At 45.6% G+C, this 21,979-nt stretch overlaps 1 protein-coding gene across 19 annotated transcripts in view; it reads right to left on the bottom strand.

The window, feature by feature from the left end:
* The window catches only part of RAD51B (RAD51 paralog B), a 723,435-nt gene that overhangs the window by 76,085 nt on the left and 625,371 nt on the right, over positions 1–21,979 (bottom strand). For 12 of the 19 annotated variants that reach the window (XM_039533727.1, XM_039533730.1, XM_039533726.1 and 9 more), the window contains one exon: positions 7,739–10,701. The exons of 1 other annotated variant lie outside the window; for it this stretch is intronic. In XM_039533727.1, coding sequence (XP_039389661.1) covers positions 10,509–10,701 — 193 coding nt within the window. In that variant the 3' untranslated portion in view covers positions 7,739–10,508. Of the gene's footprint in view, positions 1–7,738; positions 10,702–21,979 lie in introns of those variants that run through there. 6 more of the 19 variants (XM_039533742.1, XM_039533732.1, XM_039533738.1 and 3 more) reach the window with 3 other exon arrangements.

The following is a 21,979-nucleotide window of genomic DNA, read 5'->3' on the forward strand; positions in this document are numbered from 1 at the left end:
TCAGCAAGTTCACAGATGACACTAAGATGGAGGGAGAGGTAGATATAGGGATAAGGATAGGGTCCGGAGTGACCTAGACAAATTGGAGGATTGGGCCAAAAGAAATCTGATGAGGTTCAACAAACACAAGTGCAGAGTCCTGCACTTAGGATGGAAGAATCTCATGCACTGCTACAGGCTGGGGACCAACTGGCTAAGTGGCAGTTCTGCAGAAAAGGACCTGGGGATTGAAGTGGATGAGAAGCTGGATGTAAGTCAACAGTGTGCCCTTGTTGCCAAGAAGGCTAATGGCATATTGGGCTGCATTAGTAGGAGTGTTGCCAGCAGATCGGGGGGAGTGATTATTTCCCTCTATTCAGCACTGGTCAGGCCACATCTGTAGTACTGCGTCCAGTTTTGGGCCCCCCACTACAGAAAGGATGTGGACAAATTGGAGAGAGTACAGCGGAGGGCAACAAAAATGATTAGGGGGCTGAGGCACATGGCTTATGAGGAGAGGCTGAGGAAACTGGGCTTATGTAGTCTGCGGAAGAGAAGAGTGAGAGGGGATTTGATAGCAGCCTTCAACTACCTGAAGGGGGGGTCCAAAGAAGCTGAAGCTAGGCTGTTCTCAGTGGTGGCAGATGACAGAACAAGGAGCAATGGTCTCAAGTTGCAGTGGGGGAGGTCTAGGTTGGATATTAGGAAAAGCTGTTTCACTAGGAGGGTGGTGAAGCACTGGAATAGGTTACCTAGTGAGGTGGTGGAATCTCCATCCTTAGAGGTTTTTAAAGTCCAGCTTGAAAAAGCCTTGGCTGGGATGATTTAGTTGGGGTTGGTCCTGCTTTGAGCAGGGGATTGGACTAGATGACCACCTGAGGTCTCTTCCAACCCTAATCTTCTATGATTCTATAATTCTATGTCTTGCATAATAAAAGGATCCAACATGATTAGGTCTTTAATACAGTAGTGTGGGACAGCTTTTTAAATGAGACATTTCACTCTTGGCCTACCTGCATATGTGATGGGGAAAACTAATGGTTATCGATTAAGGACCCTAGGATCAATTTGTGATGTTGCACTCTATATGATTTTATAAATATATGCTAATGAGTGAATATAATGTAACTGGAATATGCTTCATGCAAAAGGTCTCTTGTAAGGTATCGTTACAAAGCTTATAATCTACTGTGTGGTCATCCTATTTGTATAAATGTATCACTCTTGTATCTAAAACTAGAAATATGAAATATAACTCTGAGGGTCTATTATAATTATGCAAAGTGTGGGCCATTAATGGTGGTTTGGAATCTTAATGGCTCCCATCAACCAGGACAATTGACAGTGGATGGCTCTGTTTGCAGGTAAGTCTTCCTGTGAGTCAGGCTGGGAGGAATGAAGGCTTGAAGTCTTACAGTGACATGTGATCATGTTACCTGAACTGAAATCCCAGGCCTGGAAGGTGTGCATTTTGAGGGAAAAACTTACTGAAGCATCTCTAAGGGTGAGATTATCTGTATTCAGTTTGATTAGACATAGATTTGCGTGTTTTATTTTATTTTGCTTGGTGACTTACTTTGTTCTGTCTGTTACTACTTGGAACCACTTAAATCCTACTGTCTGTATTTAATAAAATCACGTTTTACTTATTAATTAACCCAGAACATGTATTCATACTTGGGGGGGGGGGTCAAACAGCTGTGCATCTCTCTCTATCAGTGTTATAGAGGGTGAACAATTCATGAGTTTTGGGAGTTGGGCAGCTGAGTGTTAAAGACAAGAACACTTCTGTAAGCTGCTTTCAGGTAAGCCTACAGCTATTAGGGGATTTGATTCAGACCTGGGTCTGGGTTTGCAGCAGGCTAGTGAGTCTGGCTCAAACCAGGCAGGGCACTGAAGTCCTAAGATGACAGGGCAGGAAAGCAGGGGTTAGAAGTAGTCTTGGCACATCAGGTGGCAGCTCCCAAGGGGGTTCTCTGATCCAACCCATCACACAATTATCTAGAGGTTGGTGCAGTGTCAGAAGTCAAAAGTCACATACTGAAATAATATAGGACTTGAGGGCATGTAGTGGAAGTAACTGATGACCATCCCAAATGTCAAATCTTGGGAGGATTAATTAATTGATTCATAGATTCCAAGGCCAGACGGGACCATGGTGGTCATCTAGTTTGGCCTTCATAACACAGGCCTCAGAATTTCCCCCAAAATAATGCCTGGAGCAGGGGTGGCCAAACTATGACCCGCAGGCCAGAGCCGTTTTATGCTGGCCTGCGAACTCCTGCTGGGGAGTGCGGTCTGGGGCTTTCCCTGCTCCTGCACTCCAGCCAGGGTGCAGGGTCGGGGTGGGGGTGCACCATGCGGCTCCTGGAAGCCACAGCATGGCCCTGCTCCAGCTCCTACGTACTTCCGCGTAGGAGCCAGAGATGGGACATGCCGCTGCTTCCGGGACCTGCTTGAGGTAAGTGTCGCTGGGAGCCTGCACCCCTGAGCCTCTCCCTACACTCCAAACTCCTGCCACAGCCCTGAGCCCCCTTCCGCCCTCTAAACCCCTCTATCCGAGCCCGGAGCACCCTCCTGGCACCCCAGACCTCTCAAACCCCAAACATTCTTTGTTCCTTGATGTATACCTTTACATTTAACCATATTAAAACACGTATTGTTTGCTTGCAGCCAGTTTACCAAGCGATCCAGATTGCTCTAAATCGGTGCTATGTCCTCTTAAGCCCTACTGATTTTTGTGTCATCTGTAAACATTATCAGTGATGGGAGCAGGGCATTTGCCATTGGGAGACATGACTCTACAATTCTTCACACTGCCCTATGGAATCATCTTTTATCATCCTCCAGGGCTAAGGCTTTAGGGGCAGGTCTGTGTTCCGCTGGCTTCCTTAACTGAAGTGGTTGTTGACAATGTCGGCTAGACACCAGCTCTTTGACCAGCTAGCCTCCCGCTCCACACTTTCCTTGCAACAGTCAGAGTGCATGTTCACATAAGATGTTAGCACACTAGTAAATGAAAATCAGCTCAGTGTGAGGCAATGACTGTCTGACAACTATGCAGGATTCCTAGGCTCATTTTCCATTGGTGCCATTTATTTCTTCTCTTTGGCTGTCAGACTTTTTATTTATTAGGACTGGATTTCCTGGTGCCTGCAGCAGCCGCTGGTTTACTCTCCAAATCACGTTGAGTCTGTCCTGTACATTTCTTATCCCTCTGACTTGGGTGCTGTTAGCAAATTTGGTCACTGGTGAGGTTACAGTAAAGGAACACCTAACAAAAAAGAGACTCATTGATGGATTTCAATGCTTGTGCTGCAGCCCAGCCAGTCAGAAGCATACAGAGAGCCCCAGTTGGCAAAGAAGGAAGCTCTGCATAAGGAATTGCTTATACACAAATTACACTTTCTAGGATGGCAGGAAACCCTCTTGTTTCCATTGCACATTCTTCACCATTGGGAGGCTCTGTGCACTATATAGATGTGCTCTGTAGCCCACTGTCTGTGAACCACTGCTTTCCAGATGTGATTGTAGCATATTCCACCGACGCATGGGAACTGAAAAAAAGGCATACACATTTTGAACAAAATCAAAAAAATGTGTAGCTCCCTCACAAGATTTGGCTGCAGCATTGCAGATTAAATTTAAGGAATGGCTGGAACATGGTATGAATAAAGCAGAGGGGCTTCCATTGTTCAATCTTGACTGTAGACCTGAATATTTTCTTGCCATATTTGCCGCATTATCAAAGCTCTGCCCAAGACCATTTTTGATGTCCAAATCTAAATTTGCAATGATTTCCAAAACAGTTGTCTCTAGACATTCAGAAGTATGGGATTTTAGTGGGACAAAACAAAGAAATCACTCTACAACATCACTATTGCCGGTCACCTATCTTAAAATTAATGTTAATTGGTCTACATGACTCACATCTGGTGTTAAATCGACTATTATGGAATAGTACTTGGCATCCTTTACTTCATCAGTGAATTGGTTTCTGAGCTGCTCTGCCATTATAGTGATGACTTCATCTTAGGTTTGGTGCATTAAAAAATTGGTCTTTCCTGAACCACAATACTGATAATTTTTCAAATGTTCTTTGAGAAAATTGTCAAATTCACTAGGATATTCAAGGCAGGTTAAAAAATTACCTTTTTGATTTGACAATGATGACTCATCATGTCCTCTTAGAGGTAGTCCCAAAGAAGACAGCGGTTTGACCATGGCAACAACACATCTCAGCACTTTCTTTCAATAAGAACACTCCTTTTCAAACTGAGCTGATTTGACAACGATGACTCAATGATCATGACCATTGCAACAACACATCTCAGCACTTTCCTCCAGTAAGAACACTCCTTCTCAAACTAAGCTGATAACACAGAATCAATCCTTCCAGATAATTTACACCTTTGAACGAACTTACACATAGCATTAATACAAGCTTTGGAAGTTTCATGATCAGCAATATGGCTTGCAACATTTCTCCAATTAGAGTGCCCGTCGACGAATGTTTGTTTTCCTTTACTATGGTCAGTTGTTTTCGAAAAAATCAACCAAATTCTCATGTCTGTCGTCCCATTTTTCTTCATCCTCACAAAATGGGACTCATGAAGACCTATAAATTGCTTTCATCCTGCAACCTCATACTTTTTTCTCAAATTTTCCATATTACCTGTTTTTCGGTTTATTTACTAAGAAATATTCTATCATAGCCAATGAAACAGATTTTGGCCATAATGCAATGTCTTCAGGATAGGTTTCTTCCCTTACTTCAACAAAATTACCAATATTTGGTAGTTCCATTGTCACTTCAGAGTCCACTTGTTCAACTTTTGCAGTCATTGTGGTATCCCCACAACTCAGCAAGTGATCAGCTAATTCAAATGTTTCCTTGCCCAGATTTTTTGATGCATGTCCACTATTCAATACTTCAATCTTATTAAAATAAGATGACAAACTGTCTTTTTGCTTAGCTTCGGCTTCTTGCCTCGCCTTCATTTTTTTATGTTTTTGACTGCCAGACTTCATTATTGCTAAAAAACTGACCTTGCGTTTAGGCAGATTAAAAAATGTCTGAAAGAGCAGGGGCGTAGCCACGGGTGGCCCTGGGTGGGCCATGGATCACCCAATTAGGCTTAACGCAGTTAATCCTGCATTTTTATCAGGCTCTCTAAAAACGGGATTTTTAACCATTACATACTAGTGACAAATCACGGGCACTGTTGCAATGTGCGGGGGGAGGGTGCTTTTGTTCAATTGGATAACTGGTCAAGCAGACAGACTTTGATTGGCAGATGACAATTTCCCTTAGTTGCTGCTGTGCTATTGCTGAGACACTGAAAAAATGGCAAAGCAAAATTCTTTACTAGACTATTTAAAAAAAACAAGTTTGGAGCACAGTTTGCAGAATGCAGAAAGCCTGGAGTGCTTCGTGACTTGTAATGCTTATTAAATTGTCATTTGTCAGATTTGTCCGGCATTTTGGGGAGCCCTGTTGTTGGGAGCCCCATGCCACTGCATGGTTTGTTTCATGGTAAATCTGCCACTGGTGAGGAGGGGTGGTGGGCGTTGCAGGGAGGGAATCCCTGAAATATAGGGGGAGGGTGGCACACAGCGAGCTTGTGGGAGGTAATGGAGCAGTATAAGGAGTCCTTGTTGTGTGCAATGCGCTTGGCCTATCAAAGCCACAAAGTGTGCAGGCCAGCTGAGCAGCCAGGTTCCCGGCGTGCATGTGTGAAGTGGATTATTTTACTGTAAAAGTGTGATGCAATCCATTCCATATCTCTTTTGGGCTATGAGCCTGTCTGCTGCTGTTGGCGTTGGGCAGTAGCTAGGTGGTACAGCAGAGTCAGGCACGCTTCCTTTTGAATCTGTGTTGAAGCAATGCCCAAGCACATTAATAGGGGGGTACTATTCTGATGTCATTGAGATGAGATGAAAATCAGAGGCACTCACTAGTTGTGGTTATTACAGAGCCCAACACATTACCAGCAAGAGTTGGTTTGTTAACCCCAGCATCCTGGCCAAATTTCAACTCTGCTATTTATATCCTTCCTATGTAAAATTGTCCCTGTAGCTGCATTTGTATATAGACATCTTCCCTTCTGGTCTTCAACAGCTGTGTAGCGTTGCTAGGCACTGTTAAGTGGCTGCCATGTTCCACCTCAGACCTGGCTGCATTTCAGTGATGGACGAAGTGATCGCTGTGAAAAGAATTTTCAAAGCACTTTGGATCCTTTACAGTGGAAGGTGCTATGGAAATGTACAAACAGGCCATTATCTTAACTGGGGCATGACGTCACAAAGAGGAAAAGGACATTAGCAGGTCATAGGCCTGGGGGCATAGTGGGACATAGAAGAAACAGGAGGAAGCTGTCCTTGAGTGATCTAATTTTCTCTCTCTCTCTTTCCTCCACAAGTGCGGGAATGAACTGATACATGCTGGTTTGCCTCCTGACTGGCCTCAGAAGTTGTTTGTACAGTGTGAGAAGCCTTCAAAAAGTCAGTTTAACTCAGTATGTGCCCTTTTGCATATCTGATTACAGAGCAGTTTGGATAGGGGGAGGAAAAGAGAAAAGAAATCAGTCCAGGCCTTTTGAACTACAAACTTGTAGTGGTCCCTTTCACGCAATGAATCATGTTCATGCTCTTTTTTTGTTCACCTATAATGGAAACAAATCTATTCAACTGGTAATTAATTTCTTAGAGAGAACCTGACCCAATTAGTGAAGGAAGTGGCTGGTGGATTTTACTATTGTCCTTAGAGAGGAGAAAGAGGATGGCTGCAGCAGTCTAGTTGCAAGATTCATAGCATGGGATGCAGCAGGAACTGAGTGCATCATGTGATTGCAGGGCCATGGAATCACAGGAGTAGGAACAGAAGAGACTCATTGATTCATCTGGTTAATTTCCTTGCAAAAGCAGGCTTCTCTGGCAATATGGGCTTGGTTGTGACATTTATGCAGGGGCGGCTCTAGGCACCAGCAAAACAAGCTGGTGCCTAGGGCGGTGAAATCTAGGGGGCGGCAAAAGGCTGGGGCCCCAGCTCATCCTGCCTCTGCGAGGCGAGGGCGGCCCGTCCCCTGCAGCCGGGGGGGGCGGCAGGCTGGGCCGGCGGACCTGCCGCAGTCATGCCTGCGGGAGGTCCACCGGAGCCCCGGGACGACTGGACCTGCCGCAGGCATGACTGCGGACGGGGCGCTCGTCCCACGGCTCGGCTGGACCTCCCGCAGGCATGACTGCGGCAGCTCAAGCGGAGCCGCCGGACCCGCGAACCGTCCGCAGCCGCGGGAGGTCCAGCCGAGCCACGCGGGACCAGCGGTCCCTCTGCAGTCATGCCCGCGGGAGGTCCGCTGCTCCCGCGGCTCCGGGGCGCCTCCCGCGCATGACTGCTTGGGGCGGCCAAAAAGGTAGAGCCGCCCCTGCATTTATGCCACAGCTCTGTCTGTGTAGTGGTGGTGCAGAACTGACAGGCACAGCAGAAACACTGGAGAGATTGTCCTCAGATTGCTCGCACTGGTGCACCCTGGGAGCCAGTGCAGATGGGGACAGAGATCTGACCATGGCTCCCCACCATTCATTTTCATCATCTTAATCCCAAGGGAGAGCAATAGTCAGCAGGTCTCTGTGCTTTCCAGGGGATGAACAAAGAGTGCAGGGGCTGTTATTCAGGGTGTGCTGAGGCCATCACATCATAGAAGGGGAAGTATAATTATTAAGGTTTGAAAATGTGGGGATGTTAGAAAGACAAGGTGGGTGAAGTAATATCTTTTATTCTCACCCCTTGTCTCGCTAAGAGCCTGTGAACAACACAGCTACAACATCACTGCATACAATAATGTTCGTAAAACACTCTAGCTCCTTAGATATATTAAAAAGCTTAGCCCCCCCAAAATCATAACGTTCCTATAATACAGGATAAATCAGCTAAACACTTCTTGCATTTCAACATTTAAAAAATATGTGCTCCCCTCCTCTACCTCCCCCCCAAAACAACAAGGCGTTTCTTGGCGACCTGAATGCTTCTTGATGGAATTTTCCCTGCCCTTCAGCCTTTTGTAGTTCTGAAAGGTCCTGGACTCAGGCATGTGACTATAAGAGTCAGAGCCGGCACTAGACATAAGTAGACTAAGCAATTGCTTAGGACCCTGAGCAGCTCAAGGGGGGGGAGGGGGGCTATTCGCTTTTTATTATGTGTTGTGTGTGTGTGTGTGTGTTGCGAGGGGAGGGATCTTCCTGCTTAGGCCCCCTGTGGGCTAACACCGCCTCCGATAAGAGCAGAAAACACTTCTGCATCTGAGTGTGCTACCAAACATTTATAAGCTACTCAGGTGAAATGGGTACATACTAGCCCAGCGGGACTTATTAAAAAGCAGCCGTGGCAGACAACATCATCAAGCTGAAAATCGCTCCTTTGGTTTAAAAATAAAAAAGCCTCCTCAAAGTACCAAACAGTAACACAACAGCCAGGGAGTTTCTCTTCCCCAAGAAGCATTTTGGAAATTTTATGAAGTGGCCTATTGAAATGGAATAACATGCTTGGCAACTGTAGCAACAGCTACTTCCAGAGAGAGGAATGTGTGAGAGAGAGTGTGTGTATGCAGAGCACTCATCTCCAGGTTGCTCTCCCAACTTACTCAGTAAGAAGGAAGATTATTTTCTGTGCCCCATCCCACGCTTAGCCTCTGCTGAGACTGCCAACATGAGTATCAATAAGTGACACGTATCATGGTGTTTTTGAGATGCGAGCAATTGTCCACTAGGAACTGGGCTGAGGCTATTGGCAGTGGAGGATTACCGCACAGGTCTATGGGGCCATGCCTAGGGGTCCCCACTGCGGCGGTGGGGATAGAGGAGCTCTCGCAGCCAGAGCTTCTCCGGTCTCGGGGCTGCAGCGGGGGGTGGCAGAAAGAAGCGAGTGGGGGACAGGGTTGCAGAGGAAGAGGTGGAATGGGAGTAGGCTTCATGGGGCGGAGTGGGGCAGGGCCACGGGGGAAGGGGCAGAATGGAGTAGGGCCATGGGTGGGAGTGCAGGTGGAAGGGATGGAGCAGCAGGAGGAAGGGGTGGAGTGGGCCCACAGTTCCGGCATCAGGACTCCCCCTCCCACCCCCCACTTGCTCTGGCCCAGAGCCCCAGGAGACCTTAATCCGCCTCTGCTATTGGCTAATTTCACAAAGACCACGCAACAACCAGCAAATGGTAATGACTTTCACTCACTATTAACGTTGGATGGAGTGGAATGGCCTTAAAGGGAAAACCTCTCTTCATCCATGTAGCATTTTCTGGATTCCTCATTTTGCATTTCATCACTTGGTTTCTTCTTTTTGATCAATGCACGGTGTGTTCAATGTCATGCCAGAGGGGGCAGAACACAGCACTCTGAAAAATGGTGGCCTCCAGCCAATACTGGACAATATCATGTCTGTTTTTTGTCCCAGTAGGGGACAAACCACCCCAAAAGTGGTCTGTCTGGTTCAAAATCAGACGAGTGACCTCCCTAGTTGTGGAGAGATAGGCATGGTTTGTGCTTGCAGAGAATTAGGAGCCAGGAACTTGTAATCCCAGCTCAGGCCATGTCTACGGTACAGCACCACAGCTACAATGCCGCAGCTGGGCTGCTGTAGTGAAAACACTTCCTACATTAACAGAAGGGCTTTCGCCATTGCTGTAATAAATCCATCTCTCCAAGAGGAGGTAGCTATGTCGATGGAAGAATTCTTCCATCAACCTAGCTGCTCTGTCTACAGTGCGGGTTAGATTGCTCTAACCATGTCACACAGGCTCCAAAAGTTTTTACTTCCCTGAGTGCTGTAGCTAGGTCGACCTAAATTTTAGGTGTAGACCAAGTGTGATCTTGAACAGGTCACATTTTCTGATTCTGTTTTCCCACCTGTAAAATGAGTAACAATTACTTTCCTTCCTTGCAGTAGTGTTGTGAGGATTAGTGAATGTTCTGAAGATGGAAAAAGCTGAACAGTGGACATACACACTAATCTTCTAGAATTCAGCCACAAGAAGGATGAGATTGCAATCATTGCTACATTTTCTCCCTCAACCCTGAACTGCCATAAGCCTACGATTAGATTTCACTGTGATACACTAGAGGCTAAGATTATTCTAAAGTACATCATAGACGCAAGAGCCACTGAACTGCTTTGCTTTAGTCAAACCAATTGGTGGGTTCAACATTTCCCTGGAGATTTTGAACTGACATTTTAGGACTAACTGAATTCTCCTCTCACTTTTGGAAGTGGGTCTTCCAGGTCAGGAAGCCCATTGGCAAAGCCGTGGTAAGATGGGGATGCATGTGCTGCCACAGCCTGAGCTGTACCTATTTTAGAGCACCAATCTGGCATCTTTCTTCAGCATGTCACCTAAATTAACCAGAACTAACACAGGATTTTTATATCACTAAATATAATATGGCTACTCATGTACAAAGAACAAGAACCACATTCAAAGTCACCCTGTTCAGAGGTAAAAGAAGAAGCAATTCCATAAACTGCTTCATAGGAATTTAAAGAAATCACATTTGGCAAAATATCTGTGGCATGCTTCTCTCCAGCTGAGACACGTTCTTCTTCATATGGGTTGTGCTAGCTCGAGGGTCTGAGCAGTGGAACTGGGGAAGCCATCTTTCAAGATATTGGTCCTCACTCTTATGGCCTGCAGTACAGGACTGGAGCCTTCCCAGCTGGCAACTGGGTGGTCCTTTCCATCTGAAACACACAATGAAGAAGGCCAGTGAATCACTGTATGAACTTGGATCACGACCGAATGGTAGCATTTCCCCTAGTACAGAGACAAGACATATTGTGTGCTTCAGCCAATCAGAAATCTGGTTTACCCATGAAAGAAAAGTACATTAGACTTTTCAGTATAAGCCAGTTTCTGACCAGCTGAAGCTTAATTTACTCATTTGATTTATAACTTTTAATTAGTGAATAATGATCATGTCTCCAGCAGCCTGACTGGCTGTCCTGGGGCCTTGCAGTCCGACCGGATTGTTTGGCTTGGAACAGCATATGCAAAACTACTGTAGGTCTAGCTGCTTTTTCTAGTTTGTCTGATTGGCTTTTTCAGAGTTTATGATGCTCCTCACAGAGGCAAACTCCCACGCTGGGCATCAAGGTGACAGGGTCAAACTGCCCCTATAAACCAAATCTTAGCCTGATCCAATCCCTTCAATCATTTTTCACTAGATCACACTAAAGACCAGCTCCTAAGCTGGTGTAAACTGGCATAGCTTCATTGAAGTCAATGAAGCTATGCCAATTTGCACTTGCTGAGGATCTGGCCCTAAGTGTATCAGTCAAGATCCACATTTAGGCTGTCCTTGCAGAGACCTCCTGCTGATAGGGATATAACCCACTCCACTCATCTACCCAATTTCCATATTACAGGTTATAGGCTAAAGGTAAATGTGCTTTTAAAAAAATGTACAAGGGTTAGATGGGACCCCCAGGGCTTGCAAATTATTTTCCAACTTTTAATCAAACTGCTGTGAATACAGACCAAGTATTGTTGCTCACCAATACCTTCAGTGTTTCATCCCTCTTGAAACAGGAACAGTGGGCACATTAATAAATGGATTGATGGACTTGTCTAAATGTAATTTCCATAAGCATCTCTATATCACCTACTGAAATGCAATGAAATATCTAACTTCTCGCAGAAAGTACTCCCCACTGAATCACTATCCATAATGTCTCCTCACCCACCTGGAGTCAGCTAGGGGGATTCCTCCCACTCCCTCTCTCTCTCCAGTGGTAAAGCATATCAGTGTCACAGAATCCTTTGTCCAGGTCATTCCAATAGCCAGAACATCTCATGGCTTGTCTATCAGATCAATCTATATACACGCTGGTCACCATTGCATCTAGGCACTAAATACATCAGTAAGCAAAATGGACTCTGCTTTTGTCATCCTAGGATATTCCTCTGTTTCCTTCTGTGATTTACATCCCTCTGCACTGGTATCCAGATCCAAAGTTTTACATTAGACTTTACTTTGAAGACTAATGATTAGATTTTAAACAGTGGAGGTGAATTTATATAGGCAATGAAGGCTGTCTGCTTTCCATCCTATGCCCCCTTCAAAATCCACTGGGCTGAGAGCTATCTGTGACTGCCTTCCCAGCAAGACAGTGCTGATTCATAGCCTATCTGAAGGGTCTCTGTCAAACAGTATGGGGTACTCTTTCCTCTCTGAAGAACACTCTGCCCTTATTCACAGGGTGGTTGAATCTCTGCAGAGCTCGCCTCTTTCGCCCCTAGGGAGCTACAGTTTGCTGCTTCTGCTCTTAATTGGGGTCTTGGAAAACTAGATTTCCACACAGGAATCTTTGTGGCCAACTGGCCAATTAGGACTTTGCCTCATGTACTTGGCTAAAACTTCCACTCCCCTCAGTGTTCTGCCTGGCTGCTGCCCCCACCTCGGACTCAATCCCATTCCAGTGGTGCTAGACGTATATAGTGTGTGAAGTGCTTGGACAGTAAACATGCTATATAAATGTAGAGATGTTATATTATTATAATTAACTACAGCATGTAGCAGATGCACTGTTGTCTGTTGGGAGGAGATAACCATAATGAGAGTACTCTTTAAGATCGTCTTGATCTATGCTGAAGGCAGATGAAGAGGTGAGGTAATGAATTGAAAGAGAACCCAGCAATTAGAACCAAAATATCCCAGGTAATAATGAATCACCAGTCAGAGCACGTCCTCCTGTTTGACAGAGGAATTAGACTGAAAAGACCTGTTTGCTGCCAGTAATTGCACTGCAAGTTGCCATAGTCCTAGGCAAATATGTACTTCTGATCATTCAGACAAGCTCCATTGTAGGACAGAGAAGTACAGTTCCCTCAAGGACCCTGCAGAGCAGTCAACACCTGCATGGGCCAATCACTATTGTTCGCTATCAAAGCTTTGAAGAAAGTCAATAAAGCTGAGTGAAAGGAGGTAGGTAAAAGGCAAGTTGATGGACTGAAAGGGGCCAGGATAATACCAGCATTAGCAGAGGTGGCAGTTCAGAAGGGACAATGTGCCAGGTAGGAAAGAAGTCCTTTCTTATGGTTTATTTGGAGTTTTGAAGTGAAGAGACTCTCCACCTCTCTCTCCTGTCTAATGCTATCTTTCTCCTCTCTCAGTCTGCCTAATGCTGTGTAATACCCATACTAAGGCTCAGTCTACACTAGAAAAGTTTTGCTGGTACAACTATCCACAGCAAACCCTTCTAGTGTAGATGCAGTTTACACCAGCAGATAAGTGGTTTTGCCAGTAGATTGGTATAAGCTCTACCACAAAAGCACTTTTTTGTCAGTATAACTAAGTAGTCTACACTAGGGCTGTTGCCAGTATAGAAATGTCATAAAAAAAATTACACCTCTGACCAACGTCACTATACTGGCAAAATATTTTAGTGGTGACCCAGCCACTTGTAATGCGTCCTCTGCAAATGCACAGAGTCCTTTGCACGGCTTCATGGGATGTGCCTCAGGAATCAGTGCAGTGGTTTATGGACCATTTCTAGCTTTGGAAGAGGACTGGTTGCAAATGACTCAGCAAATTTAGAGAGAGAAGGTGGGTGATGTAATATATTGTATTGGATCAACTTCTGCTGGTGAAAGAGACAAGCTTTTGAGCTTGCACCGAGCTCTTCTTCAGGTTTGGTAAAGGTACTCAGTCCTGGTCTACACTACAGAGTTATGTTGACGCAAGGCAGTTTACATCAACCTAATTCTGTAAGCATCTACACTAAAATGTTGCTCCTGCTGATGTAACTCGCCCACTATGCCGACTTAACTCCATCTCTGCGAGACGTGTAGTACTTAGGTCGGTCAATGTAGTTAAGTCGATGCAGTGTCAGTGTAGACATTGCACTGCTTACAATGACTGTTACTGGCTTTCAGAAGCCATCCCACAATGCCCCATGCTGACAATTAAATCAGTGCACATGCTCCTAACGAGGACACAAGGAGAGTATTGTGGACACACAAAAGCGATTTAATTACTGTGGCACCTTTACATTGTCGTAATTTAGGCTGACATAATTTTGTAGTGCAGACAGACCCTCAGTGTCACAGCTAAATACAATATGGAATGTATTATTTAGCATAAGTGGTTAACACATATTGTAAGAGACCATACAAGGTAAAGTGGCCAGTTCACCCATCTGCAGACACAGTACAAAAAGGGGAGGGGGTTAGTGGGTTACAGATTGTTGTAATAAGTCATAAATCCAGTATCTGTATTAAATCCATGATTTTTAGAGTCCCGCAAAGTTATGAATTTAAGCTCCCAGGCTCAGTCTTTTGAAGGTGTTGTGCAGGATTCCTTTGAGGATGAGGACTGAGAGATCAGCCATGGAGTCACCACTTTTTGAAAAGTGTTTACCCATGGATAATACGATGTTACTGACTTTTATCATTTTTCTGTGTAAGTTCATATGAGAGTGTAGTGATTTCCTGGTTTCACTCACCTAGTTGTTATTGAGGGCGTTTGATGCACTGGATGAAGCTCACATGTGATAGGCATGTGTACGACCCATGAATCTTGAAATGTGTTTTGCATCTGTTGATCGGCAGAGTCTGGTGCCGCTTTGAGTTGGCGTGTCCTGGTCTGTGGGGAGCTTGCTTCTGCTGATGAGCTTGGCAAAGTTGGGTTGTTTGAAGGCCAGAAATTTAGCTGACATACTGAGTACATTTTCCAGACCTGAAGAAGAGCTCTGTACAAGTGCAAAAGCTTGTCTCTCTCACAAACAGAAGTTGGTCCAATAAAAGATATTACCTCACCTTGGGACCAACATGGCTCCAACAACACTGAAATTTACTGCAACAGCAGGCTGTGGACAGGAACAGAAGTCTTACAGGATTGTGGCCTCCCTCTCCCTTTCCCCAAAGACAGCTGCTAACAACCCCTTAACAACTGCTACTCTAAGCCATTCTACTTCATGTTCTTGGCCCATTTACAAGTTACAGCATTGAAACCCAATAAAATAACAAGGCTTTTGCTGGAAAAAGTTAATTTTTCCATTGATAAACTTCCCTAGTAACTGGTAACACACTGCTGTCTGTCTCTGCAAGAAAGGGGCTAGAGAAGTACTATTTTTCTTAATGAACTTGTACCAACATTCCTCAGCAATGCCATTAAAGAAAACATTAATAACTTGCAATTTTACACAAATCAACTTCATCTTGGGCCTGGGCATTATATCTCAACTAGGATAGTCTCCAGTAAAAGGTTTTTCTGTCTCCATCTCTCTGGTGGTTTGCTACAAAGGGCCAAAAAAATTAGAAGAGTTTTGGAACCATGTTTAACAACACTCACTACTTTTAGAGTGACATACTTCGGAATGTCATGTATAATTCATTTCATATGTTGCAGAAAAATTCTGCCTTAGCCCCAGACTTAACCTACCATTTTGAAGCTGCTATGACTTGTTTGTGATTTCCATAAGGATCCACTCTCTGCCAAACTGGTTTTCTACTGGAAACTTAGTTGCAACTTTAACTGTGGAGTGAGTACTACTATTCCATAATCACACGTTTTCAAAGCGTGGCACACTTTTAGAAGCAACACTGGCTTTCACAGCAATTGATAGTAGAGATAGGGAGCTGTTATTTCTATTGAAATATAGTTATCAAAGTGTGTATTTTGGTGTGGGAGAGACTGATGTTATGTGTAATCGTTCAAAGTTCCATATAGCTCTGACCTGGAAAAGGTAGAATCTGTTTCAGGGATTTTTACTTTGTCTCCATGGTTCAGCTGGTTTAACCAGACTGAATGATTACAGGACACGAGTATGACTACGTAACCCCCTCTTGGAGCTACAGGCAATTGCAGGGTTATCTGTTGTATATGCAAAGCAACTTCAGTTTAAGATTGTCTGGGTGAGGTCTTCGGGAATTTCCCTACTTTATGTAATCTATTGCTGCGTCTCAACTTCCTCTATTAGCATGGCCAGGAGGCAAAAGAGCAAGCACCCCTAGTGGTATTTCTCAAATTCTCAGAAAGCAATTATGATGATTGCTCAGTGACCTACAACAATCTTGCAGCTTTCAAAACATCATCCCATTCCAGGTGAATAACACCTGGAAATGAGGAGGGTTTGGCAGCTGGAGGGAGTGGGACAGAGGATGGGATGTGCTGGGATACTGCAGAAGAGCTTGGCAGCCAGGAAGATATGTACATGCCAGCCCCCAAACACAACTTTGCCAAAACATTTCAACCCTGACCTGCACACCACCTGTTCTTAGCATTCCAGGTCCCGCACAGTTCTGTCAGTACACCTCAAGCATGACCTGCAGTGTCTTTCTGGTTCCAGCCCTGGGACTTCTGAACAAATTAAAATTTTTTATTAAAGTTAATGTTTAAAATTAAATGGACAAGTTAAGAGGGAAGGTACTGTACATCTGGGGTCAGGCTTGAGTTCTGAGGGATTACAGATATCGGTTGCAAGAGTGAAGAGATACATGAATATCACATAACCGGCATAGACCCAGATTGGGGTGCAAGAGTTTTTAATGTGTCAGTGGATAAGTGGGCTCGGGTACGCCACCCATGGAATGTATAAGGAGTCCAAGTCAGTATCAGTGTAGCGAATGAGTATATGGGTGGGGTGCGTCCCTTGGTTCATCAGGGAAGGAAGTGGGTTATTTCCCTGGTCGGCGGTCTCGATTACTCAGTGTGGTATTGATGGTGTCCTGTGATGTGTTCCATATAAATGTCTCTGGACCACCTGATGGTGTCGGACACCATGAGCTGTCTCATGAGCCAGGCGTAGCGTCAACCGACTCCACACGCTCTCAGAACTGGCTCGTTGTAGGGGTCCCACGAGCCCAGGGCTCCCATGATCAGGGCGTGTATCTGGACCTTGTAGCCCTGGGCTCTCAGGGTATTGGCCAGCGGGGTGTACTTCGACGTCTTCCGGGCTTGGGCCTCGTGGAAAGCCGGTGACCTGTTTTCAAAGGGCACCATGACGTCTACCATGAGGATCTTCTTTTCTGCGTCCGTCACGACGATGTCGGGTTGCAGTCTGCTGTCTGTCCCGGGGATGGCCGAGTCGAGCGCGATCTTCCTCAGGGACGGCGGGATGGCTTTCACCAGCCGGTTCTGGATGGCATTGTGGTGGTGCCGCCAGGCTCCGGAGTGCTGTTTGCATCCACACAGGACGTGGGGCAGGGTCTCGTTTGCGTAGTTGTGCTTCTTGCAGCGCTTTTCCCAGTTGCCATGGCGGATGGCTCCATTGAGGGGAACGCAGTTGAGTCAGGCCCTGTGGACGAACCGCCAGTCGGCGAACCTTGTGAAGCTGCCCCCGGGGAGGAAGTGGTTGCTGGTGTCCCACTTGCTGGACACCTCGAACACCTTGCCCTGGTCTGGCTTCTGCTTGAGGTTCTCAGCATAGTGGCAGCGGATGGCGTCTTTCAGGGTCCTTTCCAGCATAGCTCTGGCAGTCGGAGTGATGATGGTGTGGTCCAGGGTCTTTATGTGTGGCACCAGTATTCTCAGCTCCTGGTGCTCCTCACACCATTTTCAGCGGCAGCCAATCCTCTTTCCCAGGCATCTCGAGGTGTTGCAGGCACAGGACCAGAGAGAGGACAGGTCTCCCACCTCTCTCCCGAACTCAGCCTCCAGGGAGCCACTGAGGTAAGTGGCAACGTCCTGCTCGGGCCCTGGCGATGCGTTTCCTGACCACATCCCATATGGTTTCCTGCGTGATGCTCTTCATCGTCGGGTCCAGGCACATCAGGAGGCAGAAGGCGTGGGTCATCACTGCCACATCGCACATGTCACCCATCCGAAGTACATTGGCGCTGCCCTGCCTCTGGGAAATGTAGATGATGTCGGTGCTGGCCCTCTGGGGAAGGTAGAGCCATTTCCTCACCAGCTGCCTGATGGTGCTGTCGGCCTTGTTCAGGGGCACCTTGGCTATGGCCAATCCCCTGAGGACAAAGGAGATGCGGGGGATCAGGAAGGTATTGAGGGCATTGATCTTTTGCCAGGGGGGCGAGCAGGGAGGAGTCAATTTGGGCCGCATCTCACAGGATCTCCACGATGGTGTCTTCGGGGGTTTGTTGGATGCAGACTCCTGTGGGTGTGCCAAGGTGTTGGTATACTTCTCCTTCTTCGAGGGAGGCCATGGGCTCGCCCTGGATCAGGAACAGTGACGGCCGGATCAGCACCCTGGCGCCACCATTGTCGTGGAGAGAGGCACACTTTTGGGGGTTGAAGCGGAGGCCCATCCACTTGGCGGCTTGGCTGGTGACGTCAAGAATTTGCTGGAGGCTTTCCAGGGCCAGCTTGTCCTACTACTATTCATGCTAAAGTGACAATGGACATACACAAAGGCAGGCCTGGATGAAAACAAAGCCACTTTCATTTGTAATCTAAACTAGATGAAATCCTGCAATCAGTGTCTATTAAATTGGTAGACTGGACAACATTAAGCTTTAGTGTTAAAGTCCCCAATGGAACATAAGTAATTCCAACAGCCACACAGATTGTAAGAAACAAGGCACCATTACTGAAAATTGCATTTAAATGTAAATGAAGCAAGCAAGGGAAGCATCATGTCACTGATTGTTTAGGAAGTCTCTGCACTGCATGGGTAAGACTAGAGCTGTATACTGTGTTCAGTTCTGGACAACTCACTACCAAGAAGATGCAGGAAAACTGGAGGGAATTCAGAAAACGATCAGGAGGCTGGAATAACTGACTCAGTCTGTTTAAAACTCTTCTCTCCCCCCCTTTATTCATGCCTGTTTAACACCAATGCATAACAAGCACGTGGCAGACAGGATATCTTTATTAAATAGCCAACACACTGCCCTTTCAGTGAAGATATGAAAGGTCTGAATAAACTTCAGTGAGGGCTCCCTACAGGTTCTCCAAAAAAAGCCAAGGGAAATTAACCCTGACAAGGAAGGCAGTATAGCCTAGTGGATAGGGCATTGGCCTGGGACTCAGAAGCTCTGTGTTCAATTTGTGGCTGTCCGACTGGCCTGCTGGGTGACCTTAGGCCAGTCATGGCACCGCTCTGTGCCTCAGTTTCCCCATCTGTAAAATGAGAATAATGATACTGCCCTCCTTTGATAAGTGCTTTGAGCTCTACTGATGAGAAGCACTATGCATTATTATTCCTAGTATTTCTAAGGTAAAAAACAAAGAAAGAGCAAAAGCAACCTCCCAGGCCTTCTTCAATTGTTAAAAATAATTGTTCAAAAGAAAGGGCACACAGATAATTACAAAAATTAAATTAAATCCTTGGTGGGTCACCTTCAACTAGGAGTAGCAGGGGGGTTAAATTAAGGAAAGGCTGGCTCTCAGGAAAATCTCCTGATGGTGAAATGAGTTGTTAGACTGCTGAATAGTCTCCCAGTTTAGACTCCCTTTGTTGAAACATTTACAACTAAACTGTTCAAAGCACTAGCAATTACAGTGTAAGGAACAATCTTGTGCTAGCCCTGGGAAGGAGGAGGGCACTGGATGACCTAGCAGATTTTATTCATCTTTAATTTCTATGATTCTAAGAGAGCTCTTGGTCTTTTGGCTAAGAGTAGCTATACTCTCTGTCTAATCAACTGGATACCTGTAATGCCTCTACCAGGGGGGCGATATTGTGATCTTGCAGGGGGATGGACTGAGACCAGGTCTACACTATAGACCTATATTGGTACAACTATGTCACTCAGGGGTGTGAAAAATCCACACCCCTGAGCGACATAGTCATACCTACTCCCTCCCCTTTCCCCCCCGCCCATGTAGATGGCACTAAGCTGATGGGAGAGCTTCGCCTGTCAACCTAGCTACCACCTCTCGGGGTATATGAAGACAAGCCCTGAGTGATTTCTAGGTCTTTTCCATCCCTAATTTCTATAGTCTAAAGCTAGTGGTTTGCCTAGAAACCTACCATGATTTTATTGGGACCCTAATGAAAGATCATGATGTAAACAGCATCATAAGACAGAGATCTGATAATGAAACTTCATATGCTTTAGGTCAGATTTGCCAAGGTGGGAACTGGGAGTAGTTTGGGGGAATCTTAGGCCTTGTCTATACTAGACTAATTCTGCAAACATTTTGCACTGTTGCTAACACAAGTTCAGCTCCACTGGTGAGAGCAGTGGTGGGAGTCCTAGTGTAGACAATGCTCCTGAGGCCACCCTATCCTTTGAACCTTCACTGAAATCCAAACTTTGGGTCTTGCCATTGTTTATTGTCAGTGTTTTGGGTCACTGTGTGGAGGCAGAAGGAGGGGAATAGCAACATAAAAAAGCACTTTAGGATTAGACCGTTTTTCTTCAACTCTTCTTTGCCTCTAGTGTTTGTTGATGTCTAAAAATGATTATGAGCTGATTAGGATGGTGCTTGTGTGCTACGGCTCTGTCTTAGGCCTTGTCTACACTACTACTTACAGTGCTGAAACTTTCTTCGCTCAGAGGTGTGAAAAAACACCCCCCAAGCGATGCAAGTTTCAGTGCTGTAAAGTGGCATTGTAGATAGTGCTCCAGTGCTGGGAGCTGTGCTCTCAGGGCCGGCAGCGATTCCCCTTGTGGAGATGGTTTTATTACAGCGCTGGAAGAGCTCTCTCTCAGTGCTGGAGCCGTCACTACGCAGCGCTTTAACGTCAGCTGTGTAGACATACCCCTACTCGCTTCTCTTTCTGCATCTGTACAGGACTTCAAACCACCTCTGAAAGGCTCCCAGCCCTCATTACTTGCATTTGCATGGTTAGCAGCAATAAGGAAGAAAAGGCCCAAACACGTGAAGTATTGGGTCTGTGCCACCAGTTCCAAGTTGTGGGGTGGGGAGGGTAAAGGGAAGAGAGATAGATAGACAGAGAGACCCTTGGGGCAGGATGAGCTCTAGTGAGTTCATGTTTTATCTTATCTTTTACATACTCAGAAAAGAATGTAAGGGCTTGGCAAGGCTTACAGTTACTGTGGAGTACAAGGGAACACACTTTACCCTGTACCTGCTAAAATAAGGATTAATGTTCTCTGGACACTGAACCTCCCCTCCACCCCGCACAGAAATGCCCTTATAAATGAATCGCCAATAAAGAAATTAACATGCTACAAAGAATCATGTAAGTTAAGATAGAAAGTACCTATAAGATCGCAACTAGTCTCTTTCCCCGCACCAGGGGCCCGTGCAGTATCATTCCTTATAGTATATTTTCCCGGGCTTTGCTCATCTTAGATTTAAAGAAAAGAGTATTCTACAGTACAGCTGACCTCATCATCATTACATTTTCTCACTATTCTGCCTACATTTTCTCTTAATTACATCTAATTATTTCTAGTAAGAAGAAATTTCCAGGGATCCAAATTTGATATGCAACAGGAAACTAAAGTGGCAAAAGAACACACCTGGTAAATGAAGACAGGCAATGAACCAAAATGCCTTGAAGCAGCTGAGCTCTTGGATCCACAGACTGCTTACAGGGCAAGGGCCTGCTGTAGGAAGAATTGTATGGTGCAATAAGATTATGAATTTAACATGGCTGTACGCTGTAAAAAGTGGGGGGAAGTAGAGATTTGCTGGCTTAAGCAAATCATGGCATGGGTGGGTATGACTCATTCTGGGCTAGTGCTGTTGATGACAGGTACCCTAACAGTAAGAGTAACCGAAGTAACTATGTCATATATGTGATCCAGTCCGAAAGCACTGATGTGTAGAAAACAACCACTTGCCTTCCTGATTAAAGAGAAGCATGAGAAGCTCCTCAGAGATGAGTTGATGGGCACTTCAGAAAACCCTGACATAACTGTAGTTATGTTAGTCCTGCAGCTAATAGCTGTTTGGGATGTCCTGTTTGCATCTATAACACCGAATAGTGAAAATCCACGTTACAATCACAACAAGGCTCCATCTATACTAGGAAATTTTTTAAAAATACACACTGGTGTAACTACATTGATGCAGTTACATAAGTGTGAATCCTTAATGTAGATGTGCTGCCCTCATACTAAACCAGGTTTATGTAGTTATGA

The sequence above is a fragment of the Mauremys reevesii genome, linkage group 4 (assembly GCF_016161935.1).
Source record: "Mauremys reevesii isolate NIE-2019 linkage group 4, ASM1616193v1, whole genome shotgun sequence".
NCBI classification, from domain to species: Eukaryota; Metazoa; Chordata; order Testudines; family Geoemydidae; genus Mauremys; species Mauremys reevesii.